This window comes from Thermobia domestica, chromosome 18 (assembly GCF_964235325.1).
Source record: "Thermobia domestica chromosome 18, izTheDome1.hap1.1, whole genome shotgun sequence".
Taxonomy (NCBI): domain Eukaryota; kingdom Metazoa; phylum Arthropoda; class Insecta; order Zygentoma; family Lepismatidae; genus Thermobia; species Thermobia domestica.
Window position 1 is genome coordinate 70,767,412 of NC_137471.1, and position 26,253 is coordinate 70,793,664.

The 26,253-nt window shown below is 34.9% G+C and overlaps 1 protein-coding gene across 6 annotated transcripts in view; it reads right to left on the reverse strand.

Moving 5' to 3' along the window:
- The window catches only part of Sec71 (ADP ribosylation factor guanine nucleotide exchange factor Sec71), a 140,624-nt gene that overhangs the window by 27,002 nt on the left and 87,369 nt on the right, over positions 1 to 26,253 (reverse strand). For 5 of the 6 annotated variants that reach the window (XM_081746168.1, XM_081746167.1, XM_081746164.1 and 2 more), the window contains 3 exons: positions 23,863 to 24,123; positions 10,815 to 10,847; positions 1,779 to 1,914 (listed from right to left, as the gene is read on the reverse strand). In XM_081746168.1, coding sequence (XP_081602294.1) covers positions 1,779 to 1,914; positions 10,815 to 10,847; positions 23,863 to 24,123 — 430 coding nt within the window. The remainder of the gene's footprint in view (positions 1 to 1,778; positions 1,915 to 10,814; positions 10,848 to 23,862; positions 24,124 to 26,253) is intronic. The other variant, XM_081746166.1, reaches the window with a different exon arrangement.

Consider the following 26,253-nt stretch of genomic DNA (forward strand, 5'->3'; position numbering starts at 1 on the left):
TTTTTTTCGATACGCTGATAAATGGACAGACGAAATAGAATTTCGAAATTTACACAATGCTGAGTGTATAGAATTCTAGTTAAGAGTCCTTTTGGAAGATACACTTTTGTACAGACCAATAAGAACGCGGTAAGGTGATGTAAAGCAGGATCTTCGGAAGATGGGTAACAAATCTGAGTGGACTGCGTCTTAACAGAATGGTAGTTAATGGTGAGTTTCTATCTCTGCAGTGATGAACCTTGCGGTTCCCTAAACCATAAATTCTGTTATTGCACCCTGCGTGTACTCGGTAAAAAAAAAAAAAAAAAAGTGTAAAAGCTTTTTCAGGCCAGCCATCCTGAGTTTTCCTCATTCACACCACGCAAATGACGGGATGGTATCTCACATAAAGGTCCCAAACCGCTTCCTTCCTTCTCTCCAATTCCCCGGGTACTTTAATCGCCGAGGGATGTCATCCCTCATACGTGACGGGCTAACATGGCCATAGACACTGAAAACCCAGAAATCTAATCCTAACTTATTGCACCAATTTACCCCCCTCCATTTACCAGTTCCATTCGAATTAACCAGTGGAGCATGAGCACAACTATTCATGACATGAAATGTATATAACGCATGCAAGAGAATTAGAAACAGACGCAAATCGAAAAGCGCGACAAAGAATACATACTTAACAAGAAGTATGATTAACTGTTTGCTTCTTATTATATACGTGGAGAATTTATTGATTGCGGATGCCTTCTTTTATGAGTTGAGCCCACTTGATAATTGTGAAATCAGATTGTATAGTAGATAAATTGGTAAAAGGATAGAGATTTTCTTTTTCCTTTGGTTTAAAGTTCCACAATTGTGCATCTTTGCTAAGGGAGACGGTTATGATGATAATCAGAGCTCAAACTCATTTGGTGAGCACGAATTCCTAACTGGTTTCTCAGCTCTATATATGTATAATGTAAAAAAGCAAATATATTTTTCCCGATCTACTATGCATGTATATGTATATAGTGTGTGTTTATGTGTAGACAGGGAAATTTTGTAAAACACTAATTATTTTATAAAATATAGCCGGGTACGGCAAAAGGAAAAATAGGCTCTGAGAATTAAAAATCCGTACTTAAAATTCCCTGGCTTTTCCAGATTTTTCTCAGCTTTTCATGAAATTTTTTCATTTTTCTACGACTTTTTGCAAACTGAATTTCGACTTTTCCAGAATTTTTTTACAAGCTGAATCCAGGTTCTCCAGGGTTTTCAGGTCGGTGAAATCCGTAATAGTAAATGAAATGATGAAAGGGAAAGCTATTGAAAGAAACGGGCAAACTTTGAAAAAACCCACGTGCACAGTGTGTGTCCAACACAAAGCCCACTTGGCGCGAGCTAGGGTCGAACCAGAGATCCCACGCACCAGAGGTGAGCGGTTTAGGTTAAGGATACGTATGATTATGAAAGCAAAATATTATGAAAAAATTGGTAGAATGATAACATGGGAGGAAAACAGGAGAACCTCCACAAAACGCATGGATGCGATGTTGTCCTCTACAAACTCACATAACCTGATATCGATCCAAGGACTGAGGCACTGCACTTCTGGGGCCGAAAATTTAGTATTTCAATGCTGGTAGTTTAAGCTACCAATTAAGCATATATAAGACTACTAGGTAAAATAACAATGGAAGCGTTTAATACAAACATAGCTGTAAACAGCACGAACACCAAATGGTTGAAAATTACTTACTTTAGATAAATATAGCACAGACAAAATAAGTAAAAATGCTTCATACCTTGTTGTACACACCAATGAAGCTGCGTATACAAATCTTCAAGAAGTAGTGGACCCAAAACATCAAAATATTGAGTGAATACGTCCACAATGGCGTACAAAGCATGATTGCATGTAGTCGTCATCCATTCTGCTTTCTACAATAAAACAAACCTCTTATTAATTACATGTATTGCTTCCTATATGGATATTTCTATTGCTTTCTACAAATTTACATATATGAAATACAGAAAGCATAGTACACTGAAAAAAAATTAAATGAAGCACCACACCGTATGAAGGTTTTTATGTGAACGAAAAGAAGAGGAAAAAAAGAAAAGTAGCAAAGAAATTTTAAAGCATTGACGAAAAGAAACTACAATTTACAGCATAAGCAACAGATAAGCGAAACTTAAAGCATCCAGACATGAAAAAGCAAGCAAGTAAGCTAAGATTTTCCTTTTTGGTATTCTAAATTACTACTGTTTAGTTCTAATAGTGTGAGAGAGTTAATTATATTACATATTTGCAGGAAATATAAATATAGTAAAACCTAGATTATCCGCGGAATTGGATGGCAAGGGCACTGCGGATAACCCGGAAAAAGATTTAATACAATGTGAAACAAATACCCACACACAAAAATTTCAGCATAAAAACTACGTTTTATTGTACAAAAAACAGTAAAACTTTTAGGATACCTTTGCTCTACGTCTAAATCATTAAAATAAAGAACAGTAAACGAAATACTGTACTGTAAACTTGTCAGTAATTTTCGACCTTCGCACTGTAAGACCTATTGTATTTTCCCGGTTGCTGGCTTGGATTAAGATTCCTTTTTTTGAAGTTTGTAATTAACTCTCCAGTAGTCGCCCGAGAACACTCACTCCGCAGCGAACAATGAATGTAATTTACTATCACACAAATGGGCTTCTGTTTATCAGAGTAGAATCGCACTTCGAAATGTGCACTATTGGTGGAAATATTGATTTTTTATAATGCAATTTACTTTTAAGTTTTAGAACATACAGTACTTATTTGAATGTGGAGTGTCAGTTTGAAGCGACTACTTATGAACAACAATAAGGCGCGACTAAGCAGGTTAATTTTTTTTTTTTTTTTTTTTTTCGTGGCAATCGCGGATAATCGAGGCTTTATTGTATATCAGCGAAGATTAATCGCACTGGTTTACCGATTTTAGCGAGGTAACCCTTCACGCTGGTTTATCGATTTCAGTTAGATAACTGAAGTTACACTGGTCTATCGATTTAAGCTAGATAACCCAAGTGTTACTACTCTACCAATTCCAGTGAAATAACCAGTCACGATGGTCTCCTGATTCCACTGAGAACCCAAGTCACACTGGTTTACCAATTTCAGTAAGATGATAGTCAAACGGGTCTATTCATTTCAGTGAGATAACTCTAACCACACTCGTCTATAGATTCTAGTGAGGTAATTCAATTGCCATTAGTCTACAGATTACAATGAGATAACGCCAAGTTAAAGTGGTCTACAGATTTCAGTGAAACCGAAGTCACTACTGAGTTTAGCCATTATTTAGGTAGGTGACTGTTGGCAAAAAGTCATATGATATGGCAGTATGTTGGGAAAAAGTCATATGATGATGGCAGTACGGCATTCACCAAGCATCGAGAGAACTGGAGAATTACCTTAAAAAGTAAGGACATAGTGGATTCCGACTTAAACTTGTGATATGCTGATCACAAATTCCCGATTTCAAATTGCTGGTTGGTCGGCTTAATCCATCCCATTTAGTCTCGTTCAATTTATGAAATTGTTTACATTAAATTTTGCAACTCGGTTGAATGCAAAACAAACTATAAAACAAATATTTTGAATTCAGCTACGAAGTAGTTAATAGAAAAATAGAAATTTTTCACTAACAAATTTGTGTTACTTTTCTTTTCAATTTTTTATTAACCTACTTCTTTCTCCCTCAATATTAACTAGTAAGTACTCTAAAAACTTTCATCTTTAACAGATTAGGATGAAGTTTCAACACGATCTTTTGTAACTTAACGTATGCTCTTTCACATCAATAACTTACGTTGGAAATTATTTCCTGGAAAAGTTTCTATTTTTCGAAGCAATTCTAAAAGTTTTAGAGTTGGCAGCTTTACCCTTCTAATAAAGTCACATCTATTTCGCAAAATTATAACAAACTCCAAGGTCCACATACTCATACCTTAGCAGAAGAAAAAATATCAAAATCTCGCAGAATTCGATTTTATGAAATGAAATAAAATCTTTTAGTTTTACGTCCCACGAATATGCCGACTAGACTAAAGAAGACGGTGATGATGATAAATGAATGAAATGGTGGAATGAATGAAGTGGGAGGAAACGGGAAAACCCCGAGGAAACCCGCACACGGTGTTTGTCCACCACAGTCTACTTCGCGCGAGCTGCGACCGAACCAGGACCCCACGCGTCAGAGACAAACGTTCTACTACTGAGCCACCGCGACTCGACTTGATGCGTGTTACGTGTTACCGACGGAATACCACCAAGTGACTCTTTTGTGTTACATTAGAACTTTTGGACACTCGACGCAAGTAATATATATATATATATATATATATATATATATATATATATACAGAGAGAGAGAGAGACTCAAAACTAATATACAGAAACGCGAATGGTCAAGCTATATACATCCATGTCCTGAAATATACAGGTTTCATGCTGTGGAACAGAAATTAGTTATCAACCAACAAAAATTTATTAACACAGACTATACTTATTGGTACACATTTCATGTCTGTCTGACAATAAAAAAATAAGTCGTACTAACGTGGATTGATTGAGTTTGTTTTGCGTCTTTACGCAAAATAAAGGTTATGAAAGGTGGAACATAATACTAACATAATCTCCAGCACGTCGGAACTCCAAAATGGAAATGAAATGAAATTTATTCCAATTTTACGTCCCACCCTTATGCCGGCCAGGCTAAAGGAGGCGATGATGAGAAATGAATGGATTGGTGAAGTGAATAAAGTGGGAGGAAACGGGAGAACCCCGAGAAAACCCACGAACACGGTGTCTGTCCACCACAAAGTACGCCGAGACTCCAAAAATTCGGTACTATTGGTGAGTGTGTTCATCATACAAGATCCCTGGACATAAACAGTCCCTTTTCCATATACTACCTTCAAGAGATTTAGATTATTACAGAAGCATGCCACAGGTCTCGGTGTACTGATGTAAAATTCAAACTACTACTTTTTTTTTTTAATACAAATATATACATATAATATTTATTAAAGAAGAAGAAATGACGGTGATAAGTTCTTTAACCCTCACTACACAGCAACAACGAAACTAATATAAACGTAGCGTCTAGTGATCTTTTATCCTATATCAAACAAATGTCAAATTCACCCACTACGATAAGAGTTATTTTACCAATGAATTGCTGACAAAACGTGCAAGGCAAAAAGGAAGGATCTTATACAGATCAGGCGCAAGGATGATTTGATAATAATGTGTATTTGACACAACATAATTATACGAAAAGATTGTTGAAGATGTATACCGGAACACCGATCAAGCACACAACGCGAGTTTTCATAAGATGAAACAGAATACTAACAGATGAGCATATCACTTGTTTTTATACACTCTAACACATTTACTTTCTACTGTTTACTTCTATGATTTACCTACAGTATGTTCTACGTAGATTTTTGGATTGTACAATCCGCGGCAAAAAACCTGCAACATGAGCATATAAATTTATTGTGAAATGACGAAGTCTTTTGCTCCAAAATAAGTGTGCACGGGAGGAGGCCGAGGTTTATCCTGGCGTGATTCGTTCCACTTACACGTTATATTCATACCCTGTGCTGTTAGGCGTAGTTTCACAATAAACTTACATCCTCATGTTGCAGGTTTTTTGCCGCGGATTGTACCACCAATCAATCAAACCCAATTAAGTTAATCATTTCAGTAACAGAAAATACATAATTTAAATCCGTGCACAGATTGTACAAGTGATTCGTACTTCGAGCAAAACTATTCCTGCTACACGTACATATTCTTCCATGCATATCTTACATTATGCAGTGACGCATGCAAACCATGTCGTTAAAATTATTTACATTCTACATATTCTTTACAAGACTTTTGTATGAAATCTAAATCTTTGCCACAAAACATGCTTAATCACATTTTTTCAGTACATGACTTTACTGTTCTTATATACTTATTGAGAAAACTACAGAAAACCTATTGTTTTTACTTATTTATTTTTTATCCTGCTTTAGAATCCGTATCAATTTTATATGGGCGTTTGTCACAAAATAACAACTTTCCTACCAATTCATTGAAAAGAACTGTTTAAATTTATACGTAAGATAGAGATGCGGTTAAGAAAATTTCTTCAGATTATAAAAGGCATTCTCATTATAAACCGTTTAGATAATGTAGCTCAATGTAGATGGTTCTTCAGTCTCAACAAATGCAGTGTTGCCCTAAATGTACAATTTTGGCAGATTAATTGAACTATTTATTTCCAGAGGTTAGTTTTTAATTATTTTTTTTTTAAAATCTATTATGCCATGCCATGCTATGCTTTGTTTAGATAAACTCAATCTATACTTAACTATCGGCTTTTACTTTGAAATATTTGGAAGACTGAACATTGCTCAGTGAAGTGACACCAAAGTGTATATTTTTTTCCTACTCCTTCCAAATTAGTGTACTCTAAGTACATACTAACTAAATAGCTCTCTCTTGCACCAAAAAATGACAATTTCTCCCGCTTCCCTTACCGAGAAGTCAAGACCTACTTAAAAATTACTTTTTTGCACTTCGAAACAGAAGATCCACCTCATTTTATGGAAACTGTTAGTTCCATTTTTAAGTTTACACAATCCAACCAAATATTTAAATAACCACAGTTTACTTGCTTTACCTCTGATTTGTGTAACATTCTGAGCTGTTCTATTCTGCACTTATTGTCAACCATGACTTACAAAAGATATGAAGGTTTTTTTTTTTTTTTTTTTAAACTGTTTTCAAGTTATAGTTTATCAAACGTATATCCTTTTCTTTGCACTTACCACCTGAATATATATTAAGGTTAATATTTACTTTATTGAACACAACAGCTTTCCAATTAGTGTCCAGTATCTTTATTCTACGATTTTGCTTTACATTGTTTGCAATGCTAATTATTGTTACAATTGGTGTATATCTATACCTATTGTATTACTTGTCGTTTTTTTTGAGCCTATTGTAGATTGCACTAATCTTCCATGTGGGAGTCTTACTTAGTATATTCTTCCGTGCTTTTGTACATTTTAAAAATTCGTGGTTCTCTATGCGTTTTTCTATTCGGTACGTTTACTTGAAAGCTCGAGAGCAGTTCATTGCAGTAATTGTACAACAATATGGTGTCATGTAATGATTTATGTAATGATTTTCTGAGCTTAGAGTTACAGTTTCGAAATTCCTATTTAGTGAATAGGTTTTCAGTTTTAGGAAACTTATGTTTGTCCGTTATATATATATATATATATATATATATATATATATATATATATATATATATTAATTTTTAGGTAGTTCATTTCTGTGGCTAGGCTCCATGCAAGGGACGCATATTCAAGTTTGGAACGAACATAGGTTTTATGCTACTTTTGGAGAGTTGCTGGTTTATTAAACTCTCTAATAATTCTTAAAAGGAATCCAATATTTGTGTTCGCTTCATTTATTATGTTATTAGTGTGGGTTTCAAATATATATTTCCTAAGGTGTATTACACTTTAAATCATTTATAGTACTTACAATCAGTTTCGTTTACTGTATACTGAAATTGCTCTGGCTTCTTACGTTTTGTAAAAATCACGAGTTTACATTTACTAATATTTACGTCTAGTAAGTTCTTTTGATATCACTTTACTACTGCATTCATGTCTTGTTCATTACAATTATTTACTGATTTGACTTGTCTGCCAACATGTGAAATTACAGATGCTACGTTTTAACTAGCTATATGTTCGTAATTCTTTATACATACAGCAATTTTAAAAACATTGGTTCTGGCTCTCCGCTAAAAGAAAAATAAGGAATTTTGTATGCATGTCCTAAATTAATTGAAGATAAATTACTTAAGCAGCCGATTTCTTCAAACGTGTTCTTGAATTATATTTCTTAATTCAGCAATAATTTAAATAAAACTATCACGTTAATATGGTTTCAATTATATTAATATAAAATTTGTTGAAATTCTCCAATTTTAAGACAACACAAACTTTTGACATTTCACGTTCAGAATAACAATGTTCTCTGGGAACTACGGTAAATCGAACTAAACATCTTAATTCTTCAGCTATCTAGAACTATATATACATATAATTGATGATATAGTCTTTTTTGAGAGTGTCCAATGAAATTAATTTTAGATCAATTTCTAAGGACTTTCTTTTATGCCAATTTATACACTAATACGTACTGAAATTTATTTTATATCAATTTCTAAACTAATGCTTACTAAAATTTATTTTACACCAATTTCTAAACTAATATCTAATGAAATCTGTTTCATATCTATCTCTGAATTTAAGATGTTTGTGTAACATACTTACCTTTAACAATGTATGTACAGATTAAAGAATTTTTCTCAACGAAATATGTTAAGACCCATTGATAATAAACATATATTAGCAAAAACGAAAACTCCCTTTGGACACACACACACACTTTAATCGAAGCACCATTTTCTAAACTTTTTATAAGCTTATTAGAGCTCAACAATACAATAATTATGAGTGTTAAAACGGCGATGAAAAAACGCATGATGAAAACAAAAGCTAATATGGAACCTACGGGTTCTCTTTAATGGCTTTATTAAACGGTGAGTTTTGATTGTGATTTGTGGTAAGGTATTTACTTTTTAATTTCTTCTAGAAAGGAAGAGGCAAGGGAAACCATGAGGCGTTTCACAAATAAAAGCGGGAAGACAATGTTATTTTAAACTCAGATTGATGTACGAGGAGAGTATAAGAAGTTTTGAGCCTCACAGAGAAGTAGTATTGCAAAATATTTATAATTCTGTACGATTAATGCACGTCATTTCATAACACACTGTGCCAAATTTGATGAAAATAAGATTTTTTGATTTGGTTTCGCCAGGTCTGAAACGACTGACGGTCAGAGAAGAGAGAAGCGATAGACAGGTAAGTCTGTATCTCTGTTCAAAGAGCTTATGTCCAACACAAATCCACAACGCCATTACTCAGTCTTCAGGTAATGAAGGCTCATTCGCATTTATTCAAAATTGAATTGACGCACCAAAGCATGGAGAAGGACGTCGAGTGACGGCACAACGGAGAATATGTAATATGTGCTGGATATGATTATGGATGAACGTCGAGTGACCGAGAAAACAACCTCTGAACGTGTAGGAATGTATGCCGAACATGTGAGACATTATATATGAGGAACTAACTGCCCATGAACAAAGGGTCGTCCATGGTCCCCAGAACAAAAGCGACAACGTTGTTGATTTCTCAGTACAATTTCCAGTTGATAGAAACCAACACTGATGCCTTCAAGAAGCAATACGTAAAACACAAAGAGATCTTTATCTACCATTTCGACCAGAAGCAAAACCTCTCAGAACAACGGTGGCACACTTCATCACTACTACTCAAAAATTCAAAGCGGTTGCATCTTCCCAAAATGTAATGGCGATTTTTTTTTTTTTTTCCCAGAAGGGATAAATTGTGCTGGCTTTCTGAAGACAGGATCCACTACCAATTGGAAATATTATGTTAACTTACACAAACTGCAAATAACAATTGAGACGAGACCAGGGAAACTTGAAAGGGGAGCCGTCCTGTATCAAGACAATACATCTCCTCATCGTGCTGCAATTGCACAAGTTGCTTTAGTCGATTGTGAGTTCACAGCAGTTCTTCATCCATCTTGATGATTCCATCGAACTAACATGTTGAAAATTTCATTTTGCGGACGTCACTTCACCTCGAAGGACGAAGTTTGAAAACGATTAATTCAAGAGACCTGCGTTGCTGCAACTGTGGAATAACAAATGCTGTCAACATATCGAGGTTGTTATGTGGTGTGAGGCTCAGGACAGATGGTATCTATTTGACGGTAGTCAAATTGCAGCACCAAATGCAAAAGTACATTGCTATACGAGGTGAATATGCAAAGAAATGCTAATGTATCAATCTAGTTGTAACGTCCCTTCTAGGTGAGATTCAATACTTTTCGCCCCTCCTCTCGCACAATAAGACAGGAATAAGACAGAGTATAAGACGGGAATTAGAGAAAAGCTCGGATAACAGCCGTCTCCTTTATATGGATGCCCATAGTTGCAATCTTTTTAAACCAAACGTTACTATCATACATTAGTAAAGTAATTTAATGACATGCGGTACCGTAAACTGTAAACATCATATTAATAGTTAACAATCCTCGAAAATCCGAAGAAAACGCCAAATATCTCATAACCCTCCTACCAAAAACGTTTTTTTTCTTTACAAACTAAACCATTTTTTCTTTTAATCAGTCAGAAATTGCGTTGTTTGTAATGTTCGAGAGAGCGAGTGACATGTCCATTTCTTCCTTATGGCATGGAAAATTTCTTTCACGCTGGTTTAATGAAAGCATTCAAACTTGTTTCGTTTACCCATTGTGATTTTAGATGCATAAACAAGTAACTTCATAAACTCAGCTGACCTATTCGCGAAACATTTCGTTTAATAAGCCATTAGGGAGAAGCTCTCGGTTCCTTTTTTTTTTTTTTTTTTTTTTTTTTTTACTATGTTACTCATGAAGTGCTCAAGTAATAGCATGCTATTTGTACGAACTGTAATAATACTGGTAATAATAATAATGAAACAAAAAACTGCGGTATTAAAGTGCGTACCCACACACGCTTAACCCAACCCTCCAAAGGTAAGTAAACAACCCATTTAGTGCTCTTGTGTAAACACAAGTATACAATACATTCACCAGTCAACAGCCCACGTGCTATTTGTAAAACAGGATTTTAACTAACCTCTGCTAGTCGCTCTGGTAGGTCCGCACAATGCTGTGCAAAAGAAAAAGTGAGATGAATAACAAACAAACACTAATGTGCTATAACGAAAAAAAAAAATCTACTAGAAAATTTGTAATTAAATCATTTGCTACCAAAGCAGATGCTAAATGAATTAAAAACCATAAACAGAAAATCCTACATTTTGTCACCAAGAAAGAAAAAAAAAATCCTCTTACAACAAAACAAACATCTAATATTTAAACATAAATAATTAATAAATAAAATCAGTAAATTTTCTTCGTGACAACGGAGACTTACCATTTCTTACTGCCAGGTATATGCGACTGGGGCAATCCAAATGAAATCGACCAATGATGGTTGTTGACAAAATTTAGTTTTTTATTAATTTTTTACCTAAGTTAGTACCACATTCAGAAGTTGAAAACGGGTATTCATTTATTTTTTAGCGCGCAGGTTTGTTTGTAGCGGCCATTTTGTATAGGCACCTGAGCGTATTTTGCACTTTTAAGAGGATTCCGTTAAATGCTGTAACATTTTAGGTTTTAAAGATTATGAGTTTAAACCAAAACCATATGAAAGATAATGGAATGAACAACATTCTGTGTTCTGTGCACATTGAGACGTACTTCAGATCGTCGAAAGAAAAAGCTCTGAACATTGGGGTTGGAAACCTAGAAATGGCCATTTTGGAATGTACATTTTGAAACGAAATAAATGAGACTCATCTTCAATTTTTTGTCTACATAGAGACTACATAGTATACAACGTCCCAAACAAGTTCCAGATCTGAGAACCATATACTTGATTTTTGGAAATTATTTTAACATTGCGAATTTTCGAAAATCTTGTATTTTCACGATCAAAATATCTCAGGAAGGACACAAGTGAAAAATCTCAAATTTGTACAAAATAGACGATAGTTGTTCAGTAACAAGTGAGTAAAATTGCATCACTGAGACTTGAGTAGTTTCTGAGTTATAAGTTTTTTCTTCACTAGGACTTAATATCATGAATTGCCATGAGCCGTGGATATAAACTTCGTAACAAAAGTCAAAATAACACGACAGAAATGTTTAAGGGGTAAAGTATGCATAATTTATAAATCATATCTTATACAAAAATGAAACTCCTCTGTTATTACTTTTCTGCCTATAGCGTTCCTATTAAGACATCAGTGAAGTAAACAGTTTACTAATTTGTATACAGAGTTTGGCCCTGGTATTGAAAGTACGACCTGTGAGACTTGTGAACTCTATGGGTGAGAGTTTCCGGAGAACCTTCGTAATTGGCACTCACACTTTGTCATTCGTAGATAGTTTAAAAGAGGTTCTTGGGCCATGGGGATGGAAAAAGTGAACAAGAATATCATTATTTTCCTGACTGATGTCTTCGATTCTCCCAATTAACCATTTCTTGGCGTAAATACAGACTACGGTATCATTAGGTGCAAATGACAACATGCTATGTTCTGGAAGTACTGAAGTACTGCAATCAGTAAATTCATCTGATGGTGAATATTCATAACATCTGATTTATGTTTGCGTCAGAGGTACAAATCTGATATGATATGGCATTGATAATTCTTTTACAAGTAGCAAATCTCGAATTTCTTGCTGTTTGACTGCACTTCTTCTGATGAAACATAGATAAATTGTAGGCCTGAGATATCTGTTCAGTTGTTAAAATCGCGAATTTCACATCATTGCAAGAAACTCAGAAACTACTCAAGTCTCAGTGATGCAATTTTACTCATTTGTTACTGAACAACTATCGTCTATTTTGTACAAATTTGAGATGTTTCACTTGTGTCCTTCCTGAGATATTTGATCGTGAAAATACACGATTTTCGAAAATTCGCAAACTTTAAAAATTTCCAAAAAATCAAGTATACGGTTCTCAGATCTGGAACTTGTTTGGGACGTTGTATATTATGTAGTCTCTATGTAGACAAAAAATTGAAGATGAGTCTCATTTATTTCGTTTCAAAATGTACATTCCAATATGGCCATTTCTAGGTTTCCAACCCCAATGTTCAGAGCTTTTTTTTTTCAACGTTTTGAAGTACGTCCCAATGTGCACAGAACACAGAATGTTGTCCATTCCATTATCTTTCATATGGTTTTAGTTTGAACTCGTAATCTTTAAAACCTAAAAGGTTACAGCGTTTAACGGAATCCTCTGAAAAGTGCAAAATACGTTCAGGCGCTTATACAAAATGGTCGCTGCAAACAAAACCTGAGCGGCTAAAAAAATAAATGAATGCCCGTTTTTAACTCCCTGAATGAGGTACAATCTTACGTAAAAAATTAAAAAATAAATAAATTTTGTCAGCAACCTTTGATCTGGAAATTAATCGATTTCATTTGGATTGCCCCGACTAATTTTCTCTATTTATTGAGCATTAATGCAACTCTATTAGGAAATTACTATGAAATTGTTCTTACATTATACTAGAGATACTGTAATATGTGCATGGACTTAAATCACCTGATTTATAATCGTTAATGGCTTCAGAAGATTTTCTATCGCGTTAAAATATATTATTGAGAATCATAGGCGCATGTACAGCAGGAAACAGGGCCATGCCCACTTTGATGTTCTGGCGTTCTATTAGATCTCTATTGAACAGCGAACACTTTTATACATTGTTCGTGAAATGACACAAACACTAGGTTTTCTTGCTCTTTAAATACAAAGTTTGTGCACGCCATGCTGTGAAATAAGTTTAAATTTCAAAATACAGCGAACCTATCTTTAGAGGAGGAAAGAACAGAAAACCAGAAATAAAATAAAGTTACACCCGTACATTGTTAAATCTTCAGAATTTTGAATTCTGAAATAATTTAAAAATAATTTTTAATTATTACTTGAATTGACTTTTTAAATTATTTATTTGAGTTTGGCGTCTCTTTGGGAGGTTATATGAGACGGGCCTAGAGCTTAACGTGGCATTCGAACCGCGAATTCCAGTCGGAAATCGAACTCGGGTCTCCCGCACCAAAGATGCGTAATTTTTATAGAGGTAGTTGGTGAGTACTTCAAATTATATGCCCGTAGCCAAACTGTCTTCATAAAAATTGTTGGATGAGTACCTTAGGATTCTAAAACATGCAATTTTGGATAGCACACATATTAGTTTCTTAGGTGAAGTCTTGACCCGACTACGATAAGTCCTATAGTTTTGGAGTTATGGAACTTTCAACTTCATTTTTTCATGTTTTCGGCAGCCTATAACTTTGAAAGGAAGAATTTGTGTACCCACCAGGCTGGTCTATACTTTTAGTCTTATCTTGATGTCAGGAACCACCTCTCAAACGTTGTCGGTGTTGTTTTTTGAAACACCCTGTATATACACACAATCGTGGAATATATCGTTTCCCTTCCTTTATTAAATACAAGATTAGACTTGTCCACATAGGTTTTTTTTTCTTTCTTCTAGAAAACAGGATAAACCTCTTGCAATTCAAACCCAATGGATTTGAAAGTACTGTGTTTTACACTTACTTTTCGAAGTACCTGGCAATCGGATTAAAGAACACTTCACCAAATCAAACATATCAGCAGATAATGAACTGAACTGAAAAAAAAAAATATTGAATCCCATGCATATTTCATATATTCAACTTCATATATGGCAAGTTTTTCAGTTGATGGGACTCATATTATTAAGAACGTTGTTTTTCAATTTACTCCCCCCTCCCTCTCTTCTTTAAGAAATGCATTTTAGAGTAATATACTTATAAAGAGGAACTGCTTCTTAATGATAGTAACAGCATAACTGTATGACTTAAAAATCGCTTTATATTCTATTGCATCAATGGAATATGAACTTATGAGTGAAAATTTACATACAATTAACATACTTTTCTTTTAATAGTATTTTTCCCCCCATAAGGTGTGACGATGTAACACCGAAGTAGGTGCTAGATGTTTTTACTATCTACTGAAATAAAAATTAATGTTAGCATGCATTCTACGATTTCAAAGCAAATACGCATATAAATGCATGCATACGTATACTGCGAACATACTTAATAAAAGTAGATAATATCGAATTAAAGCAAGGCAATGGCTTAAAAAGAGCAACATCAGTTCCGGCATGTCAACACTTAAAACAAGCGCACAAGGCCATTCATAAATATAAAGATCCTTTATATGCCCTTTTATTTTCTAGTTTTCCTCCTCACATTTTCTAGCTTCAACCTCAACTACAGATTCTTCATCAAATCAGCAGATAGTGGTCAAAATAGTGTGTGCACGTGAATATTATAGAATTGCACGGTAATTAATGTTCTCTCGTTTGAGGTATTACTCGTTAAAAGTAGAAAGCCATTCCTATTACCTATACTTAGAAGCAATGCAAACAGTTAACTTTTGTGTAACATTACCTTGACAAAGATTTGTATTACGAATTTCGAAACAGGCATTCTAAGGGTACCATACATGGAAGATGGCAATAAATGATTACTGATAGATGCTATGGGACATACCATTCAAGTAAGAACAGTCTTAACACGTATCTCGAATTTTTGTGCTTTACTTATACGGTTTCAGTGTTTCCTGTAATTTTCTTCGGTAACATCTAAAAATTCAGCTGGAACCACTGTAGGTTTCTCCCTTCCTATGGAATTCTTGATTAATTCAGATGAAGCCACGCAAATAATATCGACCAGAAGAACAGTTACACAAACAACACAAACAATCTCCGTGCTTTACTCATTACCATTGCATTGGCAGCTAACCCCGATTTACCGTCACAGTCATTTTAGTTTCATGATCGATGAACCATACTATCACTATACGACTATGAAATTAAAAAGACACATCAACAAATGCCATACACACTTCACACGCAACGGATCAGAAACGGAAGCGTAAGGGAACACTGAAACCGTACGAAACACAACAACTCGAGACACAAGGTATGATTTTTCTCTTTGAGTACTGATATGTAACTATTGTTTGAACGAAAATTTAAATGCAAACAATCTTGTTACAGTCCAAATATGAAAGCTTAATGTGCTGGCGTAACTATATGTATATAATGTGCATAAATCGTAAACTATCATTTCCACGTATAACAGACCTGCTCATCTGTTAGCATCCTTAACTGCATTATATAGTTAAAACTTTAGGACAAGCACGAACAACATTTTTGTTAATTCATGCCATGCACATTGTTAAGAGAGGAAAATAAATAAATATAAAAACAAAAAAACTTTAAGCTACGGTACACACATGTCTGTAATTAAACTATTTAAACAAGAAGATCTAGAACGTAAATATTTATTAATTATTAAACAGAAATCTGTAATTAATCAACAGTGCCCAGCAAATTCACGAATAATAATAATAATAATAATAATAATAATAATAATAATAATAATAATAATAATAATAATAACGTTTGAAGTATGTAATAATAACACATCCGTTTTCAGGATGTCACTTCGAGGAAAAATAAGAACAATGTGCCGCATATATGAAATCTAATTCGGAAGTTGGAGACACATTGTAGTTTAAATTTTAGTGTCCTAATGTTGTTCTCCACGATAGACGAATAAAAAGAAATTCAATGCTGATATATATATATATATATATATATATATATATATATATATATATAGTACGAATATTAGAAATATATTTTTCTAAGAAATGCTCTTTATTTCTTTATTCAAGATACCACATCGATCATCATGGCATAACTTGGTGAACAGTTCTATACGAATTTATATGAATTAGGAAAATTAAATCCTTCAGTTTAACGTCCCTCGATTATGCCTGTTAGGCTAAGGGAGACAATGATTAAGGCAAGTGAATGATGATGGAAGAATTGGTGGAACAAGAAAATGCAAAGCAATGGGAGTACCCCGAGAAAGTCCCGGACACGATGTTGTCCACTATATAAAGTAGGAGAAACCTGGCGTATTGGAGAAGTGCCTTCTATAAAAAAATAACCTGAATCACGAAAAAATTAATTTCATCTCTAGGATGTTTCAACCGCTGGTATTTGTGCTAAAGTAGTCCATTATGTAGCTAATTTAATTAATAAATCCATTCAATTTTTATATGCGAATTCCAAAATCTGAGTAAGTTCGCTGTATTAACACGTGCTTAATTTTCGTTTCTGTAGGACAATGTATACGACAGTTTCGACAGTTTGTATACTTTCGATTCCTTGTGTAACTTCTGTTGGATAGAAAGATGGTCAAATAGTTGTACGCTGATCGATGTCCGTATGGTAACTACGCAGTTTGATCATTAGGGAGAGCTACACATTACTAAGCATAAAACACACACATAAAGCTGTTTTGAATATAATTTATGGATATTAACTGAGAATCCTTATTACTATGGAAGTCCGCACAAATTAAAGGGTCTGATACTGTTCAAATGCTTCAGTCTTGAAACATTATTTTACCAGTCCTCCCACTGATCTAGTTGCTAGCGCGTGTCTTAATGGTGCACGTGACCCCGGGTTCGATTCCCCGGTTAAAAGAGCATTGAAATTTTAATGCCTCATAGTGATTCGAATTCCATCTTAAAACTGTAGGTCTACACCTCACATCGCCTCGGAGCTGGAAAGGAACGCTAAACTTCAAACAAAAACAACAATTACTCTACTACGGCGCTTTTAGCGTGATCAAAACAAACTTCCTTCCAAGTTATAACATTAGTTTTCTTTGATTATAATTTAAACCAAGTTTAGTTTAATAAATAACTTTACAAATGTCAGGTTAACTGTATTTCAGAACAAATCAGAATTTCATATTAAGTTCAAAGAAAAAGTAGGTATTGTGCAGGTTCAATTTCTGGAATATGAAATCAGCATTGGGAAAAATACTTAAATTAAGGCGAAATTAGATTTAAAAAGACGAGCAAGTAGGTGAACAGTTAACGACCTCGCTTTGTAATTGGTAGGTCCTGATTTTGGATCCCAAAGTAGTATTTCCATCTTTCTTTCAGTTATTATGCGAACAGTTGATTTCTGAAGTTTCTTTAGCATTTACCTGATGATGCACGTACCTCGTAAGCTGTAGCATTGTGAGGATTATCTTAAGTTGAAACAGTATTTATTTACCACTGAACAGAAATCGCTCAATACTGCAACCAAAGGATGATTCAACCAAGATGTCTAAAAATAATTAATGTTAATTTATTCATCAGGGTGTAACAGTGGTATAAGTACCAACAGCATCAGCAAGATACCGAACAGTCTTGGGATATCAACTACAATAGTTCAAGGTTTTCAGCCCGCTTTTTTTTAAAAATTTCTTTTTAACGTGTTAATGATATTCTCAATGCTGATCTGGCGAATGTACTTAGAGAAAAATATCGTTGTAACGAACGCAAGTATAATATTCAGAACTGCGAATTTTTTTTTAAGTCTCCTCTATCCTTTTCCTCATTTAATGTGTTTTAACGAACACTTCATTTTAACGAATGACAGTTTCATCTTTTTGCATACATTTTATTTATTTTTTTTCGAAGTATAACTGGAATTTATCCTGTTTTATAATGTAAGTATTTTTCCTATTACATTATTTTATTATTCAGATAATATGCTAGTTATTTTTCATACATGTACATAATCGTTTGAGCTGGGTAACGTTTTAAAAGTAACCAATGAGCGTTATTCCATTAAGCTTTGCGCATTTTTCAAAGGAAGAAAAATTGAAATGAAATCTTTAAGTTTTACGTCCCACGGTTATGTCGGTTAGGCTAACGGAGACGGTGATGATGAGAAATGAATGAAATGATGGAATGAAGAAAGTGGGAGGAAACAGGAGAACCCCAAGAAAACCCACGTGCACGGTGTTTGTTCACCTCAAAGCTCACTTGGCGCAAGCTGGGATCGAACCAAGGACCCCATTTACCAGAGGTAACGCTCTACCACTGAGCCACCGCGGCCCCTCAAAGCAAGAAGTAACACTATCGGGAGTAGGAGCGCGAAGTTTAAAATTAACCAATGAATGTTAGATATTTCATATATATACATATCTGCCTTCCTATTTCGTTTATTCACGTCCCATCAAACAAGATGGTTGCTTGAGTTGGGGTTTAGCGTTCTCTTTGGCAGCAAGGCTATATGAGAGTGGACTTACAGCTTAACGTGGGATCCGAACCACATGCGTTCCAGCCAGGAATCGAACTATGGCATCCCGCGCAAAAGACGTGTACAACTAAGTATACAGCCACGTGGTAGCTCTCATCAAATAATGCGGGAGACCCCACAGATGGCCTTACGTGGGATCAAACAATACCCAATAATGAAAATGAAATCGCTCTTAAGCACTATGCGTGAGTAACTGATACACTATGTGAAGATAATAGGTTATTATGGGCAGCTAAATTATCTGGTATCTGTTCTTGAAGGAACGAATGATCTGAAAGGTGGATATCACACAGTACCTAGACATGCCCATTCAAATACATCCACAACTTATTCTTAAGTATTTCCACATGTAAAATCACATACAATCTTAGTCGAGAACAAAATAATTCCGCACTCACCTGTATCATTTTGATACTTTCAAATATGGTTCGTACACAAAAATAAATATGAACTTAGAACAAACGAAGTACTTGTGTTTAATATAAAATTTGAGCAGCTTTCAAAAAAAAAATTACGATGTACCTGTTTATATACTATTAATACATTTGCATGAAGACTCGAAAGCAAATTTTAGGGCAAAACTTATAATCTAAAATTTTAATAGTATGTATCAATAAGAATTTGAAAAGTATCTAGCATCTATGCACTTGCAACAAACAGCAACACAAAAAATTAAAAAGCGTGGCATAAACAAAACAAAAGATTCGTATGTTTATAAGAATTAAAAAAAGTCAATGTTCATTAAAGCACTACTACCAAGCATTTTTCTAGAAAAGAACAAAATATTAAGTATTATGCAGTGTGAAAGCTTAACAGTAATAGCTATCACGCCAAGGGCGGCTATACAACGCTAGGCCTCAAGTGCTACATCAAGGTAAGTATACAGCCAAAAAACAAAGAATGCTGTAATGAAAGAGGAAATGTTTCGTATTATACAACGTATCTTAAACCATATTAAGGTATTCATGAAAGAAGGGTGGGGTTTCGTAAGTAACTAAAGTAACTGTTTACTATTTTACATTTGTATACGCTGCTTCATTGGGAAAGTATGCCTAAGATGCGTTAATCGCGGCTGAATATGTGTACCCATGGATTGGTGATAAGAATTTTGTGTAATCGCATTTCTGTCATACGGAACGAGGCATGTCCTCTGTTATAGATTGCAGTGCATGGTTTATACGATTACACAGATTCTGAAGGGATATACGTAACTATCGCCATCACATTTATTTCGCCATTACTAGCACGCTGCTTGCTATAAACTGAGAAGTCTCTATGCACTACGGTCTTCGGCTAATCTATTCGTCTTCGCAATAGTAATTTTCTGTTTAAATAAATCCATCAATTAAAACATCTTTCGCGTTTTTATTTTTTACCTTCCAACATGCCTTCTACAACGTACCCCACGTCACCTGAACGTTTTCAGCAAATGTCTGAAACAGTTCCCTTCCTTCTATATTAACTGCATTTATATATATTATTATTTTCTTCCCTTCTATTCCTATAGTTCCTCATTGGGTTTCTGGTTGACCAAGTTAATTTCTTCATTATTCTCCATACATTCCGAAACCATCCTGTCCTCTTTTTATCACTTTTGTCTACTAATGGTATAACCGTGTCCTCCACAAACCTCAAAGGAAGAAACAGCATGGTATTAGATCAGGACAAGATGGTTATCATCATGTATAGTTGGTTGATCTTTAATTCATCCTTTCGAGAACTCATCCTAGGTCCTGCAGTGACGAACGCATCTTCTACGTTGAACAATTTTCTTCTTAACAGCACCGGATACAACCATGTACAATAGTAAACAGTCATCAGTTGCTTTATAGACTTATGACTCCAACACCCCCTCTATTATCGAATTCTGTATTTATTGTATGAAAGTTGTAAATCAAACAAAATAACTACAATAATAACAATACACATAAATCGAAAAAAAATCTCCATATGGCTCCAACACAAATGCATATCCTACTGGCAGTTAAACACTAAATTTAAAAAAAATAGTCTATGCGCCAAAAATTATGGCAAACAGGTGCGTCGATGCTGTTCACGGGATGTGGATATGAACATAATATGAGCTTGTTTCATATCCAACCTCCAAGCTTCTTTTGTGAAGGATCGCCAATGTAGAGGATTTCTATTTAGGTCTTACTCTAAAAATGGTACCCAGTTAAGAAAACGGCACCCGTTGTCTGCATTATCTACAAGTTAAAGTAACTGAATTTGAAAAACATAATAACTGACTTACGTAGAAATGCGTCTTGGTTAACTCAATTCCTTAAGTTCAATCATAGTTTATTAACACACAAAAAATAATTTCTGAATAACAGCAAACCGGTAACAATTACAAATATTCATCATAATCTTTTATTTATTTTTATTGTTTATTATCGTTTTTTTTAAAAAAAAATTAACATGCATTACATGATATATTATTCCATTACTAGAAGCTATACCTTCTTTCCAGAGGAATACAGGGTGGGCCATATTGATGGGACACATTTAAAATGTATTTGTGGAGCATGTTGAATACAACATTTATTATTAACTATGTGAAACACATTGCTAAAGGACGGAAGTTTTGCACTGTGTTCAGTGTTTGAAAATCACATCCTTTAGATGGGCACCACCTTGACGAGAACATTCTTTAGCCCTAACAATCATGTTCAGATTGGCGCAGGGTTTCGGCAGGGAGTGCTAACTCCCTTCAGATGCTGTCCTTCAGTTCATTGGTGGTAATGAGCTTTGTGGTGGACACCTTTTCCTTTAGATAACTCCATGGGAAATAGTCCAGTGAAGTTAGACAGCAGAATTTAGGTGGACAATGAATATAACCGAATCTAGAGATGTGTCCCGGGAAGTGTCGTCGAAAGGCTGTCACTGACACTACTGCAATACGACTAGTAGCACTATCTTGCTGCATCCACATGTCCCTTAGGCCAATCGTCTCATTTCGGGAATGAAAAATGTTCGTAACATTGCGTTGTACCGTTCACCGGTGACTGATGGTGTCATTATGTTAGTTCTCAAAAAAACAGAGATCTATCACATAGGTATAACTCACTGCACACCACACAGTTAACCTTGGCATTGTGCAATGGTGTTTTATGCAACAGTTGTGGATTTTGTCAAGTATCAGTTAATTGGATCCTTACACTTCCTATTAAGTTAAGTGAAAAACATACATGAATGTTATTGCTTACAGTATTCAAAATATAAATCGCATCAATATGGCCCACCCTATATATTCACGTTAGACTTAGACTTGGCAACTTGATACAAGTGACGAATATTCATGTGAACGACCTCTGGAATGGCGGGCCGAAAGAAGGTAGTTCTTATTCTATGATACACCAATAAATACCTGTGCCTCATTCAGTCACTACAAATTTCTACCTATCCCCTGCAGATGACGTTCGTATACCTTTCAAATGTTCCTCTTCCTCTCCACAATATGTGAGGGACGAAGCATATGAACTTGAGCATTATCTTCTTTGTCAGATGTAAATCCTACGCAGTTATGCAACTTACGATCCATAGTGTTGAGCCCTTTTTTCGACACACGGAAACTTTTTGTCATGCAGTACTAGCTATAACTAACCAACCGTGAATACTTGGCTAGTTTTGCTGTGAGTGTAAATTTGGTTCTTTTCATCACGAAGTGAATATTTACCACAATTCACCATTTTCCCCAACTTGATAGTATATCAGTAGTTGATGCATTCAAGGAAGAAAACAAGTTCTCAAACTGAACTTTAGAAAGAAGCCGTACATGTTTCCAAAATTGCCATTTCTAATCTAGAACCAGTCTCTATTTGTAATAATTGTAATACTGAGATCAAATCACAAGTTTTGGATGTTAATGACATTTAGTAACCAAGAAGTTCTATAAAAACCGAAGAACACGGAAGTTAGCGTTGAAGGAGTTTGGAAGACGCCTTTCTTAGAGACTCAGTAATTATCTTAACCTATATCTATTGCACTATATGCAATTTATTATCGAAATCGAACACTTACGTATAAAACAATCGGTGTTACATAAGCTCAATATTGTATTAACTTCATCAATATGTCATTTCTTAATTTTTATGCCATACGACTCTTTAGACCTGAAATTCGCAACTTTGCAAAAACGCCGATAATGGTAGTTGATACTGGAATAATAAAATTATTGACTGTACCTATACCGTACAATTACTAGATTTTTGAGTTCATAAAGACCTCCACTTGTCACAAGTCAGTAGTAGTTATCGTCCAGGCAACGAACGGTTTGACAGTTCTATATGTTTGAGCATAATCATAATGCACAAATAACTGAGTTCAACAAAATATATCGTAGTACTACAAATATGATCCAAACAGCTTTTCTGAAGCAACGAAGCGACGTAAGAGAACCATTTTACATTATTGCGAATATAGTTAATTAAGCTACTTGTATTGAATGATTGAAAATAAGCTACAATGTAGTATAGTACATCGCTGTCCTCTTGGGAACCAAGGCGGACCTGCTTCTACTACTGGCTACGAAGTATTGAAGGACCACGGTTTGTAAGTTGAAACTGCATATATATATTCGCGTAGCCAATTTTTAAAACGACATTTCGTTTCCTCATATGATCCTAAAAATAATAAGCCTCATTACTCTCATCAGAGTAGTGAGCCACTGAACTAATTGATTGTATTTAGTATTGTGATTATATGTACTGTATAGTAACTAAATTCTACTTCTATTTAAAAAAAATACTTTGAAATAAAAGCATAATTGCTTATAAAGTAGCGACCATTTTCTATATTTAGGTATACTTACCATACATTTTACGTTTTGCTTTATTATGTTTGGATAAACTGAAAAGAAAGGCAGAAAAACACTGATCTACACGCTTTTGTCTGTTAAATTAAATAATCTATTCTTACTGTTACCTCTGTCTGCTGTTCAGGCAGCTTCATATTATCGAAAATCCTGAAAAGAACTTGAAAAAGGTCCTTCCACCAATGTGGGCGGAAACTTTCACCGTGCGTCTTCACAATTTCGAAAAGCACTGTAAGACCACGAGTCCGTACATCTAATTTGCACCTACTCACAATACACGAGAGTTCGAACAGAAGAGGGAACCAGCCCCTCACCCACACGCGATCATCTTCTGGCACATTGATGTCTTCCATGTTATGCTCGCGAAATAACTGCAAAGACACAACAAGAAAGCAACACTTATTAGCAGATACATTTGAACAGCCAATAAATATAAAATATGTGTTCTACTACTCAGGAACACTACTCACAATACATCTTTCACGAGCCAACGTCAAAATCTTATATATAAAAGAGAACGTACAAATCCTTTGTTAGCTCATCACGCTAATACGGCTGAACCAATTTCTTTCATTTTTGGGGGGTTATTAAGATTTGGACCCTAGATGGTTTTTATCATATCACTTTAATTTTCAATTACCAGTGTCTTGAGATAATTGACCATTCAAGTGTCCATAACGTACAAATCCTTTGTTAGCTCATCATAGCTAAATCTAACCGTATTTATATGCAACCCACATGACCGTGTCACTCGGCGGGTTAACATAAATGACAGGCGATATAATGTTAACATTTACTCCAATCTTCTATGGTTTTTATCATATCACTTGAAAGCGAAAAAGTAAAAATTATCTAAGTAACAAAGTTTATTGCGTTCCGGGGTGACCCCAGCGAAGCGGGGTGAACGCTGCTAGTGTTATATACGAGGGTAAGTCAAAAATTATCCGCAATTTTGACGTAACTCTTCTTACACTGTTCATACTGACCTCTGTTATCGTATATTTTATTGTTATGCTGTTGTGGTCATGCTATGAAAGTTTAATCCTAATTCTTCCTTTTGTTGCAGATAGATCATGGCCGCTCAATTAGAAGTTTGCGCCAAAGAGAAACAACAAGAAGTGATCCGATCTTTGTGGCTGGAAGTTGTATCAGGAACAATGACTAATTTCCAGACAATGTGCCACTTCATCAATAGCCACTCGTCTATCTAACAGAACTATGTCACGTGCACGCTCAATGTTGTCATCATTTATGGCCGTAGATGGTCGTCCGGCTCCTTCCTCATGCATAACACTTGAGCAACCATTTCTGAATTTTTCAATCCATTCGTAGATATTCTCCGTTGCGGCAAGACACTGTTCCCGTATTGTGCCGAAAGTATTTGATGGACTGCGGCCCCTTATACATCTTCCGACCTCAAAAACCGGATCACTGCTCGTTGTTCCTCTTTGGTGCAAACTTCTAATGGAGAGGCCATGATCTATCTGCAACAAAAGGAAGACAAATGGAGGAATTAGGATCAAACTTTCATAGCATGACCACAACAACATAATAAAATAAACGAGGTCAGAGGTCAGTATGAACAATGTACGAAAAATTCATACATTGCAGATAATTTTTGACTTATCCTCGTATATATATATATATGACTCAACTTAGGAGTTTGACATACGGTACGTTCTATTTTAACTCTTTTCATTAAGTATCCTGTATAAAGTACATATATAACAGGAGAAAACACAAAATGGGCCACATGTACTGAACTACGTGAAGCCCTCTAGTTTTAGAAGTAGTATGTGCGTCACTGTAAGAATTTGTCACCAATAGGAGACGACAAACAACAATAGATATAATCTGCTATTGAACAGTAATTTTTTACGTACATAGAACATAAATAAGTTAACACACTAATAAGCATTCAAACAACTTTCTGTGACGTTTAGGATCTTACCAAATAATATATAAACAGGATGTTTCAAAACAACATCGACAACGTTTGGGAGGCGATTCCTGACACCAAGATAGGACAAGAAGTATAGACCAACCTAGGTGCACAAAAGCTTCCTTTCAGAGTTATAGGCTGCCGAAAACAGCTCCAAAAGTATGGGACCTACGGTAGACGGATCCAGACTTTAATTAGGAACTATTATTTGCTCTATCCAAATATTCATGTTTCAGAATCCTCTGGTACTTCCGCAATAATTTTTATAGAGGTAGTTGATGAGTACTTCAAACTAGAAAAACTCACTCTTCAAACTAGCCAAACTATTCTCGTAGCCAAACTCCCTCTATAAAAAAAATATTGCCTGAGTACCTTAGGATTCTGGAACATGAATTTTTGGATAGGGCACATATTAGTTCCTAAGTGAAGTCTTGACCCGACTACGGTAGGTCTCATATTTTTGGAGCTATGGAACTTTAAAGTTCATTTTTTCATGTTTTCGGCAGCCTATAACTTTGAAAGGAAGCATTTGTGCACCCAGGTTTATCTATACTTTTTG